General features: G+C 33.8%; 1 protein-coding gene across 2 annotated transcripts in view; it reads right to left on the reverse strand.

The window, feature by feature from the left end:
* The window catches only part of LOC114339635 (DNA repair protein REV1), a 92110-nt gene that overhangs the window by 51099 nt on the left and 23305 nt on the right, over window positions 1-17706 (reverse strand). For both annotated transcript variants that reach the window (XM_050646943.1, XM_050646944.1), the window contains one exon: window positions 9661-9851. In XM_050646943.1, coding sequence (XP_050502900.1) covers window positions 9661-9851 — 191 coding nt within the window. The remainder of the gene's footprint in view (window positions 1-9660; window positions 9852-17706) is intronic.

Raw genomic sequence — 17706 nt, forward strand, 5'->3', positions numbered from 1 at the left:
TAGGGCTCTTTGGAGTTCATTGTAGAATTCTGTCATCGTTTCTTCATCTCTGCCTTCAGTTGGTCCATATAATTGTATGAATCCTATTTTGTCTTTTAGGTCCATTTGGATTGTTATAATTCTAGATGATAATGTTTCATAGTGTGTTATTCTTGGTTCTAGTCTCTTATTTACTATTATACCAACTCCTTCCTTTGCTCTTTGTCCCTGCGGTACTCCTGAATAATAAAGACTATATTCCTCATTTAGATTTATATGCCCTCCTCCTACCTTTTTTGTTTCACTTATTCCCATTATTTGGATACCCATTTTTTCCATTTCTTCAGTTATTTCTATTTCCTTTCCATTTAGAGAGGTCACGTTCCATGTTGCTATTCCTATTTGTTCTGATTCTTCATCTACAATACTAGTATTTGATTTTCCATTATTGTTATTACTACTACTACTACTATTTATACTACCTATACTACCAATATTTCCACCACCCATCCTATTTCTATTATTATGTTTAACATTTGAACTCCTAAACCTAATCTTATCACTAATCGAGTCTGTACTTTTATTTTCATTGTCCAGTGTATTCGTAATTTCCTTGTTTTCTGATCCTTGTCTGGCATCTACTTCGTCTCTTCTCTGTCGCTCTGCTAGTTTTTTGGACTCGCTACCTCCACTACCTTTTCCTCATTGTAGTTCCATCTCCATTCCTTACCATCCACTGTAATTTTGTTGTACCCAATTTTCACTGTTTTTCCTTTATCTCTCATTTCCCTTGCTTTGTCTCTTAGAGATTTCATTTTTTCTCTCTCTTTTTTTGTAAGGTCCTCTGTTATCCATATTTTCTTGGGTTCAACATTCTTTAGTTTGTTCCTATTTCGTAGAATGGCTGTTTTTTCTGTTTCGTTTCCTAGTTCTATTAAGCATGTTCTTATTCCAATCTTACATGCTCTTTTAATATTAATATTTACACCTAAATGTTTTCCAATCATATTTGTTGCTCTTTCTTTCAGTGTTGCTGAATCGTCAGTATCAATTTCTAACCCACTAATAATTAAATTATTTTTCCTTTTGTCTTTGTCCATTATTTCTATTGTTCGTTGGAGTTCTTTTATATCTTCTGTTATCTTTTTATTTTCTTTTTTAAACAATTCATTTTCTTCTATCAAATCTTGTCTTTTCTTAGTCCATTCATTTTTCATTTTTTGGATTTCTAGTTTTATAATATTTATTTCTTCATTATTTTGTTTTATTTCTTCTTTTAGTTCTTTTATATCACTTCTGGTCTTCTTATTTTCTTCCTTCATTTCTGTTTTTAAGTTATTTATTTCTGTTTTAATCTCCTGCTTCAGTTCTGCTAATATGTTCTTTATTTCATCCATTTCTTGCTTTTCCTTATCGTCTTTTTGGGGTGGTGTTCTTATTGTTGACTTACTTTTCTTAAATGCTTCCTCTTTGTCAAACGAATTATCATGCTCCGGTTTGCTCCTTTTATTGTTCATTCGAGTGGGATTATACCCGTAACCTTATTTTGTTTAAAGTTGGCGTCAGGCAGTGTCTTCCACCCTATCCGTTCAGAGAAAAACACTACCTACCTACTTTAATTTAATTTATCTTCCACCTGATTAAATTTTCCAAAGCCGTCCCTGACTTTTATATTTAATTTTGCTAAACGGCTGGTCTTAATCTATTCTCGACAAGTTTTTTGTTCCTGGTTTATTTTATTTAGTTTTTGATTATAATATGCTTAAATATTAGTTACTGGATTTTTGATTTTATGAATATTAATCTAAGCATGCATTAACTTACAGTTTTTCTGAAGGCTTTTGCGTTGTGTCGTACACTGCACTTTCCTTTAACTATTAATCTTACTTTTAATATTTTATTATTTGTTTATACCACTTAATTTTTGATTTTTATGAGAGCTAAATTTTTCACGTTGTTCACTTTCGATTTCCAGGACCGGACCCCAGAAGTTCAAAACACAAATATACTTACTGACAAGCAGGCCATCGAAATTTGCAAATCTAAAGATCCGTTCCGTTCCCAAATTAATTTCATTAAGAAAGATACTTTGGAACCATCGATAAATTTGGATCCTTTAACACCACCAAGAGTTAGATTAACCAATAACTCAAACAGTCGATATCTTCTAGCAAGATTAAGGGAACCGGATATATTAAAAGCAATTAAGCTACATCTTGCTTTCCTACACGACCAGCCTGCCTCAGTATTTTGTGATGGATATACCAACACCAGTGTGAAACTATTTTTGGCTTCCGAAGGACTACCTACCAAGACTGAGGAACTAAGAAAAATTCTTCTAGAATTTAACGATGCCTATGGAATTGGTCCAGCTGAGGTGGAAGCTGATCTTGTTGCTTATAGGTCCTTTCTAAGTTCAGAAAGAATCATACATCTACAAAAATCAAGGGAATGTCACCGAAATTATTATTCTACTAGCTCTCCAAGACGAAATTTTTAAATAACACGACGTGTTCTGAGGAACTAGAAACCTCGAATAATTTTAGTGATGACAACTTTAGTATGGTTCTGCTTAATATTCGTTCTATAAGAAATAAAACTGACGAATTATTTTTGTTTCTGGAAGAATTAGGATTTCCCCCGATAGTTGCGGTTACAGAGCACTGGCTTGAAGTCAACGAGCCTTTTGTTGTAGAAAAATATACCACAATTGCTAGGTATGATCGTCCAAGTTCAGCTCATGGAGGCACCCTAATTCTTTCTAGAAATAATGATTTTTCTCTGATTACAAAATATGACTTTCTGTTAAATGAAGCCTTCTTTGAGTTTTCCCTAGTTTATAATAAAAATCTTAATCTTTACATTATTTGCATCTATAGATCACCTGACTCCCCTGTGGAACTATTTTTTCAGAACCTGCTAAATTTGTTAGATGACTTGCCTCATAGAAGCAGAAAAATTCTATGCGGGGACTTCAACATTAATTATGATGCTGCTTGTGCTACCCAAATGTCCTTGGTCAACATATTTGAATCATATGGTCTCTCAATGCACGTTAATTCTCCTACAAGGATTACAAAAACTTCATCTACCATAATTGACTATATTGTCTCAGATTTCTCACCCCTTGATGTCTGCTCTACAATTATTAATGCGGGATTATCAGATCATGAAGCAGTATTTACGAAGTTTAACATCTTCAGCAAACCCTCCTCGAAAACCCGACGTTTAGGTAGGATTTTTTTCCGCTGGGAATTTTCATAAATTTCAAAATTTATGCTTAACTTCTGAGTGGCATTTTCCTTCTGCGGACGTGGACTATAATTTCAACGATTTTATAGAAAAGCTTGTCTCTATCTTCAATAAGGCATTTCCTTTAATTTCAATTAAGCCAAAACATCACAAACCCTGGGCTACAAAAGGTATTCGCATATCAGCCAAAAATATGCGCTCACTACTGTATATCAAGAAATTTGCTACCAACGTCTCTGTCACTCAATATATCACCAAGTACAGGGTAACCTATCTAAAACTCATCAAATCAGCTAAAAAAGCCTACTATCAAAATCGTATGGAAAGCTCTAAAAGTGTTGCAAAAGAAACTTGGTTCATAATAAACGATCTTCGAAATAGAACTCACGCAGTTCAAACATTTGCCCTTCCAGACCCGGAAAATCTAAACGAATATTTCGTTAATGTGAGTAAAAATATAACTTCTACTATTTTGCCACAAAAAGATCCCATTTCCTATCTCCCCAATTCAGGAGTGTTCTCGAATTCATTCTTTTTAAGACCAATCGATATAACTGAACTGATCCAAACTATCAATAGTATCAAAAGCAAATCATCCTGTAGTACTGATGGACTATCCATAAAAATCTTCTCAAATCTCACAGAAAATGTGTTGGAAAACCTCGTCTCACTAATTAATGATTCCTTTGAAAGAGGCAAATTCCCAGAGTGCCTAAAGATAGCCATTATTATTCCCCTTCATAAGGGTGGTGAAAAATCTAATGCTTGCAACTATAGACCTATTGCCTTACTACCGGTACTTTCAAAAATTATTGAGAGACTCATAAAAACCCGTCTCATGTCCTTTCTCATTGATAACAACATCTTATCCCAAAATCAGTTCGGCTTTTTAACTAATAAATGTACCACTGATGCCTTGTTTTCTGTGTTTCATGAGGTTTACCAAGCACTAAACAATAATCTTTATACTGCCACTGTTTTCTGTGACTATGCCAAAGCTTTTGATCGTGTAAATCACGACATTTTGATTAAAAAACTAAATTTCTATGGGATTCGAGGTATTTCTTTGAATTGGTTCCAATCTTACTTGAATAATAGGAAACAAATAGTTAGAGCAAATGATACTGACTCTAGTCTCAAAAACATTGTATGTGGAGTACCACAAGGTTCAGTATTGGGTCCTCTACTGTTCCTTATCTTTATAAATGACATCACTAACTTAAAAATCGATGGAAAAATTTTTCTTTTTGCTGATGATACCAGTATCACTTGGAGCAACTCAACTATTGCATCTCTTCATGCAACTATAACTTCTGATTTGCTTACGATAAAAACCTGGTCTGACTCTAATTTACTCTCTTTTAACGTGGATAAGACGGTAGCATTATCCTATAAAAGTGCTCTTCAACCCCTGCTTGTTAATAACAGCCAGATCTCTACCGTTGATTCTGTAAAATTTCTTGGTGTTTTTTTAGACAGCAACCTCAAATGGTCCCTTCATATCGATGTGTTAAGTAAGAAACTCGCCTCAGCCTGCTATGCTATAAGATCTGTTTCGAAAGAACTCAATTTAGCATCTTCTAAGCTAACATATTTTTCTTTGTTCGAGTCTCATCTTCGATATGGTCTTCCTTTTTGGGGTTCTAGTACAGCTGCCCAGTTAGATGTTATTTTTAAATTACAAAAAAGATCAATAAGGTATCTGTTTGGCCTCAGAAGAACAACACATTGCAGAAGTTACTTCAAAGATCACGGCATTTTAACCCTTACATCTTTATATATTTTAGAAACTGTTTGCTTAATTCGTAAACACATGCATGTCTTTCCAGCAAGGCCTCGTCATGACTACTCCACCAGAAATTCAAATTTTGATGTCTATTTACCGATCCCGTCCTCTGAGTTAGTAAAGAAATCTATATTATATTCCGCAAAAAAACTATACAACCATCTTCCTTTACAACTCAAATCTGCAACATCTTTCCCCAAGTTCCGTAAAATGACAAAAGCTCATCTATCTAAAAGACCATATTATTCAGTAGAAGAGTTTCTTAATGACTAACTAAGAAATTACAGTAATGTACAAGTAACCAAACTTATCTATATTTGGGTGTCACATGCAGCAGCTTAAACTTATTAGTTCCTATGTCTATAAATAGTTTACTTTGTTGTATATTCACTTTGCAATTTCTATAAATTTTTGCAAATATATCGATTTTGTTTTTTTTTTCTTTACTTTATTAACTTATATTTTGTATTTATGTATATTTTTTTTTATATTGACGATTTATCAAATTTCAGAAAATTGTATTTGTTATTGTTATTGTTAGATATTATTTATTTATTTTTTCTGATTTTAATTAAGCTTTGTCCATAAAATTTGTATTTTCAGTGACAATAAAGCATATTTCTATTCTATTCTAACAGTTATTTTGTCGCATAACTTTTTTATCTTTAATTTTTAAGCATTTTTGTTTTTGGATTATTAAATTGTGAGGTATTCTCCAACTAAATGGTACTCTTGTTTTAGGTCGATAGGATACACCGTTTTATAGAAAAATCGATTTGAAAATTTTTCCTTTTTTTAATTTCCAAAAAAAAATTAAAAAAAAACTATTTAGAAATCCGAAAACTGGTACGTTTATTTATATTTCATAGATGAATCGATTTCATTAATTGCGAATTTCTAGTACGGGTCACATACGTCCGTTTTGGGTAGGTTAACGGTTATTTTATCGCATAACATTTTTGTCTTTAATTTTTAAGCATTTTTGACTCGAGATTATTAAGTTATGAGGTATTCTTGTACTAAAAGTTACTCTTGCTTTAAATTGGTAAAATACAGCCTTTTTTTTTGAAATTCTGTTTCAATTTTTATTCAAATTCAAAAAACGAAAAATTTTCAAATCGATTTTTCTAGAAAACCGTGTGTCCTAACGACTTAAACCAAGAGTACATTTTAGTACTAGAATACCTCACAATTTAATAATCCAGTGTAAAAAATGCTTAAAAGTTAAAGACAAAAAAGTTATGTGATAAAATAGCCGTTGCCCTACCCAAAACGGATGCCTATGATCGGTACTAGAAATTGGCAATAGATGGAATCGATTTATCTCTGGAAGATAAATATAAGTACCGATTTTCGTTTTTTTAAATTAAAGCGTTGTGGAGGTATTTAAGAAAAACTAGTTCCAAGACGCCATCTTCAAAGAGCTCTAGCTCCCTTAGGAAGCATTTTCGGACTAGGTGAATTGGGTTAAAATATCTTAAAATTATCTGAGGAATCTCCTGTCTTCGTTTGTCGGTAGAGTTTCTGGACACCCTGTATATTGTAAAAGCCGGAGATACAGGATGCAGCCAGAAAGCAGTTTCTTAATGAAATGTGTTGGATTTAAAATATTGTTTATTATTTTTATTTCAATTATTCTAATTGTATAAAAGTAGCAAACTCTGTATCTAGGGCTTTTCGTCTTCCTCGTATTACGAGAGATGTCGCTGTTTTGCATCTCAAAAGGTGGAAACATTGCATCGCGATGTTTTCCCTTAAATAGACAGGATTGTTGATATTTGTTTCAGAGTTGTGACTGCATAGCTTCACTGAGGATGCATAGATGCTGAAATAGCTGTATGGAGATGGTGGTCCAACTCTGAATCAAATAAAAACAAAAACTGCCTTTATCTGTTTCATCTTTACTCAGATTTGAGTACCTGAAACTGTCTTTCGGTCCCTTTCCTAGACGAAAAGAAGGTAAATACGTGGCCAAAATGTCCTTTATTTGCTTTCTTCTATATTCGTCGTCTCTTGTGCTTATATATTGTAAAAGCCGGAGATACAGGATGCAGCCAGAAAGCAGTTTCTGAACGAAAAGTCGTGGATTTGAATTTTTAATATTTATTATTTTAATATAATATTTAAATATTATTTTTATTTCAATTATTCTAATTGTATAAAAGTAGCAAACTTTGTATCTAGTGCTTTTCGTCTTCCTCAAATATTTAAATGTTTAAATGTAGCGACGTAGATTTTTTAGTACGCATGCACATGTCATGAAACTTCACACTCGCTTCGAATAAAAAAATAAATACAATAAAAATCAATGTAAGACCAAACAATTATCGCTATAATCAATTTTCTAGCCTTACTATGGTTTTATGAAGAAGTGTAGACTTTCAATCTTCATGAAGGAATGTATCATTATCATCATCCAGCCCTTTGCGTCCACTGCTGGACATAGGCCTCCCTCATTTTTGTCCATTGTGCTCTATTTTGAGCACTTTGCATCCAATTTCAAGGTGGTCTTCCTCTACTTCTTTTGTCTAATCTCGGCCTCCACTCAAGTAATCTCTTCGTCCACCTCCCATCACTGATTCGGGCGACGTGTCCGACCCAGTTCCATTTCAGGGTGGCAGGAGTGTATATTGTGGAAGGAGTGTATATTGTAATGTTTTTGTAAGGTTTCTGGGCTTATAACTCTCCATTAGACAAATGTCTGCCCGGGCGGCGAATGCCTTTGGAAGTTTGGACACGAAAAGTCGCACGGTGCCAAATCTGGAGAATGTCGAGGATGAGACAGCGGTTCGTAGCAAAATTTGAGCAACTTTACCGGAGGTTTGAGCCGGTGGTAGAGCACTTTTCTTTGCCAAATGGGGCCGTTATTTTCTGCAATTAAGCGTCGAATCGGCCCAATAATCCCGCATAGTGTGACCAACTCCAATACAGTCGAATTCGGGACAATGCTGAAAAAAAATACCTGAAATCCGGGACTTTTCAATGAAAATCGGGCCATTTTTTTTAAATATAGAAATTTAATATCATTTTATTGATTATATAACATTTTTATGTCGAAAGTGATATTTTTGATAGAATTAAGCCATAATTGGTTTTAATGTTGGTCGTTTCTAATCCGGAAATCATTCTCAAAAAAGGAAAAATATAAAAATCAATTGATGTTGGATTTTCATGTAAATATAACCTTAAGTTAAATATAACCATATAAACATGTAATTATCATTACAACCAATTGTGGCTTAATCCCATCAAAGATATAATTGTCTAACATGCCACCAGAAAATTGCTTCAGATCATTTTTGTTGATTACTTCTTACTATCATATTTGTCGAACAATTAAATTTGTTTAAAAGTGAGAAGAACACCTTTAAAAAGCCATCCATTCATAATTTAAATTGATCTCAACAAAATATATTCATTGGTTACATTGCTTGATTCTTAAAATCATATCTGTCTTGCGATGAATTAGTATTACACTCTAGAAATTGTCGACTTTTTTTCGTCCCACTAATTCAATTTGATGTGAATTCTTAGAAGAATAACGTATTCAAAATGTCAAAACAGAATTTAACTAAAACGTTGAAAATTCGGATGGCCCGGAAGCCTTGTCCGGGACGCCGGGACACGACTTCGTAATTCGGGCCATGTCCCGGATTTTTCGGACTAGTTGGTCACACTACGCATAATAGAACCGTGTGACAGTTTTGACCTTATTCGGGTAGTCGATGTAGATTACACCTTACGAATCCCAGAAGCCGGTGGTCATCACCTTTCCGGTCGATATGACAGTTTCGCCTTCTTCGGAGCACTTCGCCGGGTCAAGTCCACTGTTTCGACTGTTTCTTGATCTCTGGTGTGTACCAGTGGATATATGTTGCATCAAATATTACAAAACAACGTAGAAACTTCTTCGGATTACGCTTAAACTGAACTCTGAAGTGGTCTCATGGTTGCGCTTGTTATCCGGAGTGAGCAAATGCGTGTCCAAAAGTCTCCTCCGTGCAAAACGGAGCTTTTGCATGTCCAAAATTTCATGCAGAATATGACCCACGCGGACTTTTGAGATGCCTATTCTCTCAAATATCTCACGCATCTTCAGTCGATAGTCTGTCAATACGAGATAGTGAACTTTTGTCACGTTATCCTCCGTGGTAATCATTTTCGAGGCATCAGGTCGTGGCTCATCAAAACGTGCGACCACGTTAAAACTCGTTAAACCCATTTTTGACGGTTGCCATCGAAGGAAAAGTTACCGTATGCAGTACCCCGTTCTTTTACTTCACTGCGCAATTTCCCTTCCAAAAACCAGAATCGAATTATCGTCTGATATTATTTTTCCATTTTTCTAAAATCCGCTGACACACACGCTTCTACACGCAGTCAAATCAAAACTGCAGTCCCATTCAGCTAAAATTTTGAGACTAGCCGTCTACAAGAATGTATTAGAGACTAGAGTACTAGACTAGAGGATAGTAAACTCTTGTGATAATGACCTCCGTCGTTTAAAATAATATTTAAAGCAAGCATGCTTGCCTTGCTCTCTTTGTGTATTAATCTTTAGAATGTTTCATCGCAAGAACTATAAGTGGCATGCAATACGAGACTAAACAAAGTAATATAAGCAAAACGTTCTTCGTACGTACCTGCACATCGCCACATGTAAATAGTCCTAGTTTTTGTAGCTTCGCTAGTGTAGCTCTACCTACTCCCGGTAGATCGGACAAGGTCAACTCGACCATATGGTTTTCTACCTCTTCTGGTTTCAAATAAAACTGTCCCTCAGGTTTGGCTTTCCTAGTCGCTAGTCTAGCTTGCAGTCGATTTGCTCCGAATCCTTTAAATAAGGCATTATATTTTTGAAACTTATAGGAGATACGGAAATTATTTAGAATTAAATAATTAAGTTATATAGAAAAATCAGTGATAAGTGATAAGTTTACTACTAAATAGACAAAGCGTACATTGAGCTAATACATTCCTGGAGCCTTCACTTGTTTCACTGTTTACTTTTTTGCCTAGTGACGTCTAGAACCTCATAAAATGTATAGAAACCGAGTATAAACATAGAAAGTTGACAGTTTATAGACCAGTTGTATTTGAAGTTTATAGTTGTCATTGTGTTAAAGTTGTAAAAGTTATAAAGTATTGCAATATTGTTGGTGTTTGAATAAAGTTATTTTAAAGTAGAGTAACAATATTATTAATTAATGGATTTTTTGTATGGAAAAACAATTATTTTGAATACTTTCATGAGAGTCACATAATGACATGACAGATAACATGACAGACATGAAAGTATGAAAGTCACAGTGAGAACGGGCCGGATTAGCCCAAGCCTAGCAATTGCACCCGTGTGTCTACTAGCGTGACGCTTACTGGATAGTATAGCTTCATATTTTAAAGTTATTAAGCGTACAGGTATAGAATACATAGAATATATAATATAGAATATAGAATACATAGAATTCTTTTACCTCCGCAATTTTATTTTATTAAACGTGTACTCCATTTTTAGAAACTCTTGAGTATATAATGGTGGTTCTGTTTTTATCTTGTATATACAGTGATGAGCGCGCTAATAACCGGCAAAATAGCGCAAAAGACGGAAAACATAATACATTGCGAAACAAAAAGAGATGAAACTAGTGGAGGTGGAAATGATCGATATAAACGTATAAATTAACATTACATTACATAGTTTCCCACCTTTAGTTTCCTGCACCAGTTGCAGAAGAAAGATCAAACATGAGAAACGCAATACCAATCTCAACAAGATTAGCAATTGTTATTTATATATTCTAAAAGTTTTAGTTTAATGTATTTATTCAGGGTGCACTACTCTTCCATTTGTCTCATAGTTCCAGAAGTATGCCAAGTTCCACAACTATGGATGTACTGCATTAATAAACCTTATTGTGATTTCATTTGACCACGTGTTCATCTTTTCTTTGTATGTTTTGACAAAACCAATTTAAATTTCAACAGAGTACAGGAAATAAAGAAGAAATACAGAGCAACATGCAAAATTTTCCACAGCAGTTCGACTTTATCGGCAACGCATCAGGCACTGCAATAGTGTTCAAATACCAGTAAGATTTCGGCCACATGGCTCAGCCAAACGGAGATATTTTCATTAGATGGCTGATGGCTGTAATGTTGCCAGAAACATACCAAATATATATTTTCGGCAACATATTGCTTCAAAAACTAGCCCGTCTAAATGCCCCTTTAGACGTAGACCAATCCATGACTGAGCTGGCGACTCGTGAAAAATAAAATCCCACAACTTCTCATCAGTACATTGAAATGCAGAATGTAGATGACCAGGATAAGCTAATGATAGAAATAGATTCTGAACCTGAGGCCTCATGTTTTTCTGATTAAATCACCACATCCATTACTTGCATTACTTGTTGTTAAGAGGAAACTTTCATTTTTTTATCAAATAAATTTTGTGTTCTCTGTTGTTTTTGTATTTTGTTTATATACAGGGTGAGTCATAACTATACGGACATAGACTAAGGACAGGTTATTTGGACCAAAATATGGCTATTGGGCCAAATATGCCTTAATAAAATGTTGCCGAGAAAAAAGATACAGGGTGTTAAAGTTAATTTTTGTTTTTCGTTTTTTGCTAATAGTTTACCTGTATATTTATAAATTGCTATCAAAATTGGCACAGAGGCATAATCTTAGACAAGAAATAGTATTTTATCTACAATTTTACGTTTTGTCATAGAGGGCGCCACGTGGATCATTTCTGATGATCAAATTGAGTCTAAGCTTTTTCTGATGAAACTTTTTAGTAATTTTTATTAGAAAATATGATGTAAACATCATTTTTACGTAAAATTGGCACTCTTGTTTAAACATGATAATTTCAACCGTTTTCGATAAAAACGCAGTCGAACTGCTTAGAGTCTTAAAAAAGGATTTCAATTATTATTTCATTTATGAAAAGTATGCTTTGGACTGTCAGATAATTGTTGTTGGTAAATGTCATTTGTTCAGAGTAAATTATTTTTGATGTGACAGTGTAGTGTAGTGTTGCATTTTTTAAAAGTAATCATTACTTTTTTGATTGAAATGCCTCGTCACAATCATTTCAGTTGCAACTTTGTTTATTAGTTTGGTATTTGATATCCCCTTCTGAGTTCCTGAAATCTTCAATTGCGTTTTTATCGAAAACGGTTGAAATTATCATGTTTAAACAAGAGTACCAATTTTACGTAAAAATGACGTTTACGTCATATTTTCTAATAAAAATTACTAAAAAGTTTCATCAGAAAAAGTTTAGACTCAATTTGATCATCAGGAATGATCCACGTGGCGCCCTCTATGACAAAACGTAAAATTGTAGATAAAATACTATTTCTTGTCTAAGATTATGCCTCTGTGCCAATTTTGATAGCAATTTATAAATATACAGGGAAACTATTAGCAAAAAACGAAAAACAAAAATTAACTTTAACACCCTGTATCTTTTTTCTCAGCAACATTTTGTTAAGGCATATTTGGCCCAATAGCCATATTTTGGTCCAAATAATCTGTCCTTAGTCTATGTCCCTATAGTTATGACTCACCCTGTATAAAGAACACTGTTGTTTAGTCTCATAATTTTGTATATAATTTCATGATTTTTAATACCCTATTTCATCTTCAACAATATCCCTAAGTGCGTCATAGAGTTCATTCTCAGAAAATTCTCCATATCGAGAATATTCCCGAGAATATTCTCTGATGTTTCATTCTCGAGAATTTTCCAACACTAGTAATGTAATGTTAATTTATACGTTTATAACGATCATTTCCATCTCCACTAGTTTCATCTCTTTTTGTTTCGCAATGTATTATGTTTTCCATCTCTTGCGTTATTTTGCCGGTTATTAGCGCGCTCATCACTGTATAATATAGGACATATAATTTTTGCATGCCACTCTTTAGGTAAATTACGTTTTTGCCATACTACATGTGCAAGTTGTTTATGAAAGGGGGCTACAAATGTTTGATAATAGAATTTAAATATTTCTTCTGGTAGGTTATCTTCTTCCTCCTCCTCCTCTTTAAAAACAATTATGCTTGTTGATTGGCGGATTGGTACCTCTATGGAAGGTTGTCTTTTGATCCGTCGGCCGATACTTCTTCTACCGATTGGTGATTAGTTATCCTTTGCTATTTTGACCACACGTGTCTCCAGCGTTCTGCTTATATAGTTATTTCATGCTTTTTTCTATTTAGTGTCCATTCGTTTATACATTGTACGTTACATTGTTTTCTAATGTCTTCACTCCTCTTTCGATCTCTCAATCGCTGTAATTCTTCTCAGTATCTTCATCTCTGAAGTTTCCAATCGTCTTTGTGTTGTGGCTGCATAGGATCTTGTTTCTGATGCATATGTCACTATTGGTCTAGCACTGGCTTTATAAATTCTTGACTTCATCTCAGTGTTAATATGTCGGTTTCGCCATACAGTGTTATTAAGAAATACTGCCAATCTATTTGCTTTTTATACTTGATTTCTCACTTCTTTGTCCAGGTCTCCGTAGCTTGACACTGTAATTCCAAGGTATTTTATTTCCATTACTTGTTCGATACTGATTGGTTCTTGACTGATTACTATTGTTTTAGTTTTCTGAGATGAAATTGGCATACTTACCTAATTCTTTGCTCGTATGTTAAATCTGTGGACTTATATTTGCAGACTATCTTCATCTTCGGCTGTCAATATTGCGTCGTCTGCGTTGCAGAGTATTTTTACTTCTTTGTTTCCCATTCTGTATTCTCTTCTTTGTTGACGCTTTTGATGATGTCATCCATGATTAAATTGAAGAGCATAGGACTCAATGAGTCTCCTTTTCTTATTCCGCTGCCTATGTATATAGGTTCTGTGTTACATATTATATATTCTGTGTTCTATGTATAAGGTGTTCATCTATTCTGGCTTCCGTTTTGTTATTTTGGTACAGTCGGAAAAATAAAAGAATACCCATGAACGATCATATCAAGCACATATTTTGGATTTACTGCCTTTTTCTATAAATAACAAACGAGAGAGATAGATTATTAAGTGTTGCCTACTAAGCAAAAACGTTATCCAAGACATACGCAGTTACATATTTATAATCGATAGAGTGAGACGGCGATACAATTGTTCAACGTAGTTGAACAAACAAACGTTTATTATTTATAGAAAAAGACAGCAAATACGAAATAAGTGATTTATGTGATCATTCATGGGTATTCTTTCATTTTTCCGACTGTATATTAATTTAGTAGAAAATTTAAACTCACACTTGACTATTTCTGTACTTCTAATGTCATTCTTAGAAAAACATTCAACATCAGTAGAAATAATAATTGTATAAACTACTATTCGAGTAATCGTGCTGGTCAACTATAATCTGACAGATTCAATTTCTGTCACTTTGACAGTGAAACTGGGTTAGGTTCGGTAGAGTTTATAAATTTTAATAATCAGTCGTATTTACTTAAATAAACTCAGTTCTTTTAAAAGCTATTTTGATATTATATTGTATTTTTGGTTTGGTAAGTATTTATTTAATTAAAATAAGTCAATAAAATTTACGAGGAAAACGAAAAGCCCTAGATACAAAGTTTACTACTTTTTAAACAATTAGAATAATTGAAATAAAAATATAATAAACAATATTTTAAATCCAAGACTTTTCGTTAATAAACTGCTTTCTGGCTGCATCCCATATCTCCGGATTTTACAATATATAATCACATAGAGACGACGAAATAGGAGAAAGCAAATAGAGGACACTTAGGCCACGCATTTACCTTCTCTTCGTCTAGGAAAAGGACCGAAAGACAGTTTCTAAATACTCACAAATTGAGTAAAAATGAAAAAGATAAAAAAGGGTTCAAGGCAGGTTTTGTTTATATTCGATTCAGAGTTGGACTACCATCTCCATATAGTAACTATTTCAGCATCCTTATGCATCATCAGTGAAGATTATGATTATGCAGTCACAACTCTGAAGGGAATACAAACATTCTGCCTCTTTTAAAGCAAACCATCGCGATGCGATGAACCCGCCTTTTGAGACGCAATACAGCGACATCTCTCGTATTACGAGGAAAACGAAAAGCCCTAGATACAAAGTTTACTACTTTTTAAACAATTAGAATAATTGAAATAAAAATATAATAAACAATATTTTAAATCCAAGACTTTTCGTTAATAAACTGCTTTCTGGCTGCATCCCATATCTCCGGATTTTACAATATATAATCACATAGAGACGACGAAATAGGAGAAAGCAAATAGAGGACACTTAGGCCACGAATTTACCTTCTCTTCGTCTAGGAAAAGGACCGAAAGACAGTTTCGAATAGAACGAAAAGTCTTGGATTTAAAATATTGTTTATTATATTTTTATTTCAATTATTCTAATTGTTTAAAAAGTAGTAAACTTTGTATCTAGGGCTTTTCGTTTTCCTCGTAATACGAGAGATGTCGCTGTATTGCGTCTCAAAAGGCGGGTTCATCGCATCGCGATGGTTTGCTTTAAAAGAGGCAGAATGTTTGTATTCCCTTCAGAGTTGTGACTGCATAATCTTCACTGATGATGCATAAGGATGCTGAAATAGTTACTATATGGAGATGGTAGTCCAACTCTGAATCGAATATAAACAAAACCTGCCTTGAACCCTTTTTTATCTTTTTCATTTTTACTCAATTTGTGAGTATTTAGAAACTGTCTTTCGGTCCTTTTCCTAGACGAAGAGAAGGTAAATGCGTGGCCTAAGTGTCCTCTATTTGCTTTCTCCTATTTCGTCGTCTCTATGTGATTATATATTGTAAAATCCGGAGATATGGGATGCAGCCAGAAAGCAGTTTATTAACGAAAAGTCTTGGATTTAAAATATTGTTTATTATATTTTTATTTCAATTATTCTAATTGTTTAAAAAGTAGTAAACTTTGTATCTAGGGCTTTTCGTTTTCCTCGTAATACGAGAGATGTCGCTGTATTGCGTCTCAAAAGGCGGGTTCATCGCATCGCGATGGTTTGCTTTAAAAGAGGCAGAATGTTTGTATTCCCTTCAGAGTTGTGACTGCATAATCTTCACTGATGATGCATAAGGATGCTGAAATAGTTACTATATGGAGATGGTAGTCCAACTCTGAATCGAATATAAACAAAACCTGCCTTGAACCCTTTTTTATCTTTTTCATTTTTACTCAATTTGTGAGTATTTAGAAACTGTCTTTCGGTCCTTTTCCTAGACGAAGAGAAGGTAAATGCGTGGCCTAAGTGTCCTCTATTTGCTTTCTCCTATTTCGTCGTCTCTATGTGATTATATATTGTAAAATCCGGAGATATGGGATGCAGCCAGAAAGCAGTTTATTAACGAAAAGTCTTGGATTTAAAATATTGTTTATTATATTTTTATTTCAATTATTCTAATTGTTTAAAAAGTAGTAAACTTTGTATCTAGGGCTTTTCGTTTTCCTCGTAATACGAGAGATGTCGCTGTATTGCGTCTCAAAAGGCGGGTTCATCGCATCGCGATGGTTTGCTTTAAAAGAGGCAGAATGTTTGTATTCCCTTCAGAGTTGTGACTGCATAATCTTCACTGATGATGCATAAGGATGCTGAAATAGTTACTATATGGAGATGGTAGTCCAACTCTGAATCGAATATAAACAAAACCTGCCTTGAACCCTTTTTTATCTTTTTCATTTTTACTCAATTTGTGAGTATTTAGAAACTGTCTTTCGGTCCTTTTCCTAGACGAAGAGAAGGTAAATGCGTGGCCTAAGTGTCCTCTATTTGCTTTCTCCTATTTCGTCGTCTCTATGTGATTATATATTGTAAAATCCGGAGATATGGGATGCAGCCAGAAAGCAGTTTATTAACGAAAAGTCTTGGATTTAAAATATTGTTTATTATATTTTTATTTCAATTATTCTAATTGTTTAAAAAGTAGTAAACTTTGTATCTAGGGCTTTTCGTTTTCCTCGTAATACGAGAGATGTCGCTGTATTGCGTCTCAAAAGGCGGGTTCATCGCATCGCGATGGTTTGCTTTAAAAGAGGCAGAATGTTTGTATTCCCTTCAGAGTTGTGACTGCATAATCTTCACTGATGATGCATAAGGATGCTGAAATAGTTACTATATGGAGATGGTAGCCCAACTCTGAATCGAATATAAACAAAACCTGCCTTGAACCCTTTTTTATCAATAAAATTTCTAAGTAATCATCTGTCAATATGGTTAACTTCTGTCTATGAGTTTGCCAAACGTGTACATATTACTCTGACTTTTCAATCATAGTGTATAAAATTACAGATTAGTATATTTTTACGAATGTACATTTATTTGCAGATAATGCCTGGAAAATGATCTGGATACCAAAATGATCTGAATTCATTAAGTTTACTTTCATTTAAGTCACTTAATGCAGCCGACATAAACGACATTTTTGAATTCCTGTTACTATTTACGTCCGGCAACTTTAACATAGAGAAATTCATAAAACTATATATTTGCTTACTCATTATTTTTGTATTATTAATCTATATCAAATAATTAATTACGGTAGTAAAAGTAATATTTATTACCAATAAATATATAGGTATAATCAGAAAAAGAATAACATCACAAAAAATGTTCGACACATTTACGTAGTGAAAAATCGTACGGTGGGGTAGTAGTCA

This window comes from Diabrotica virgifera, chromosome 3 (genome assembly GCF_917563875.1).
Source record: "Diabrotica virgifera virgifera chromosome 3, PGI_DIABVI_V3a".
NCBI lineage: Eukaryota > Metazoa > Arthropoda > Insecta > Coleoptera > Chrysomelidae > Diabrotica > Diabrotica virgifera.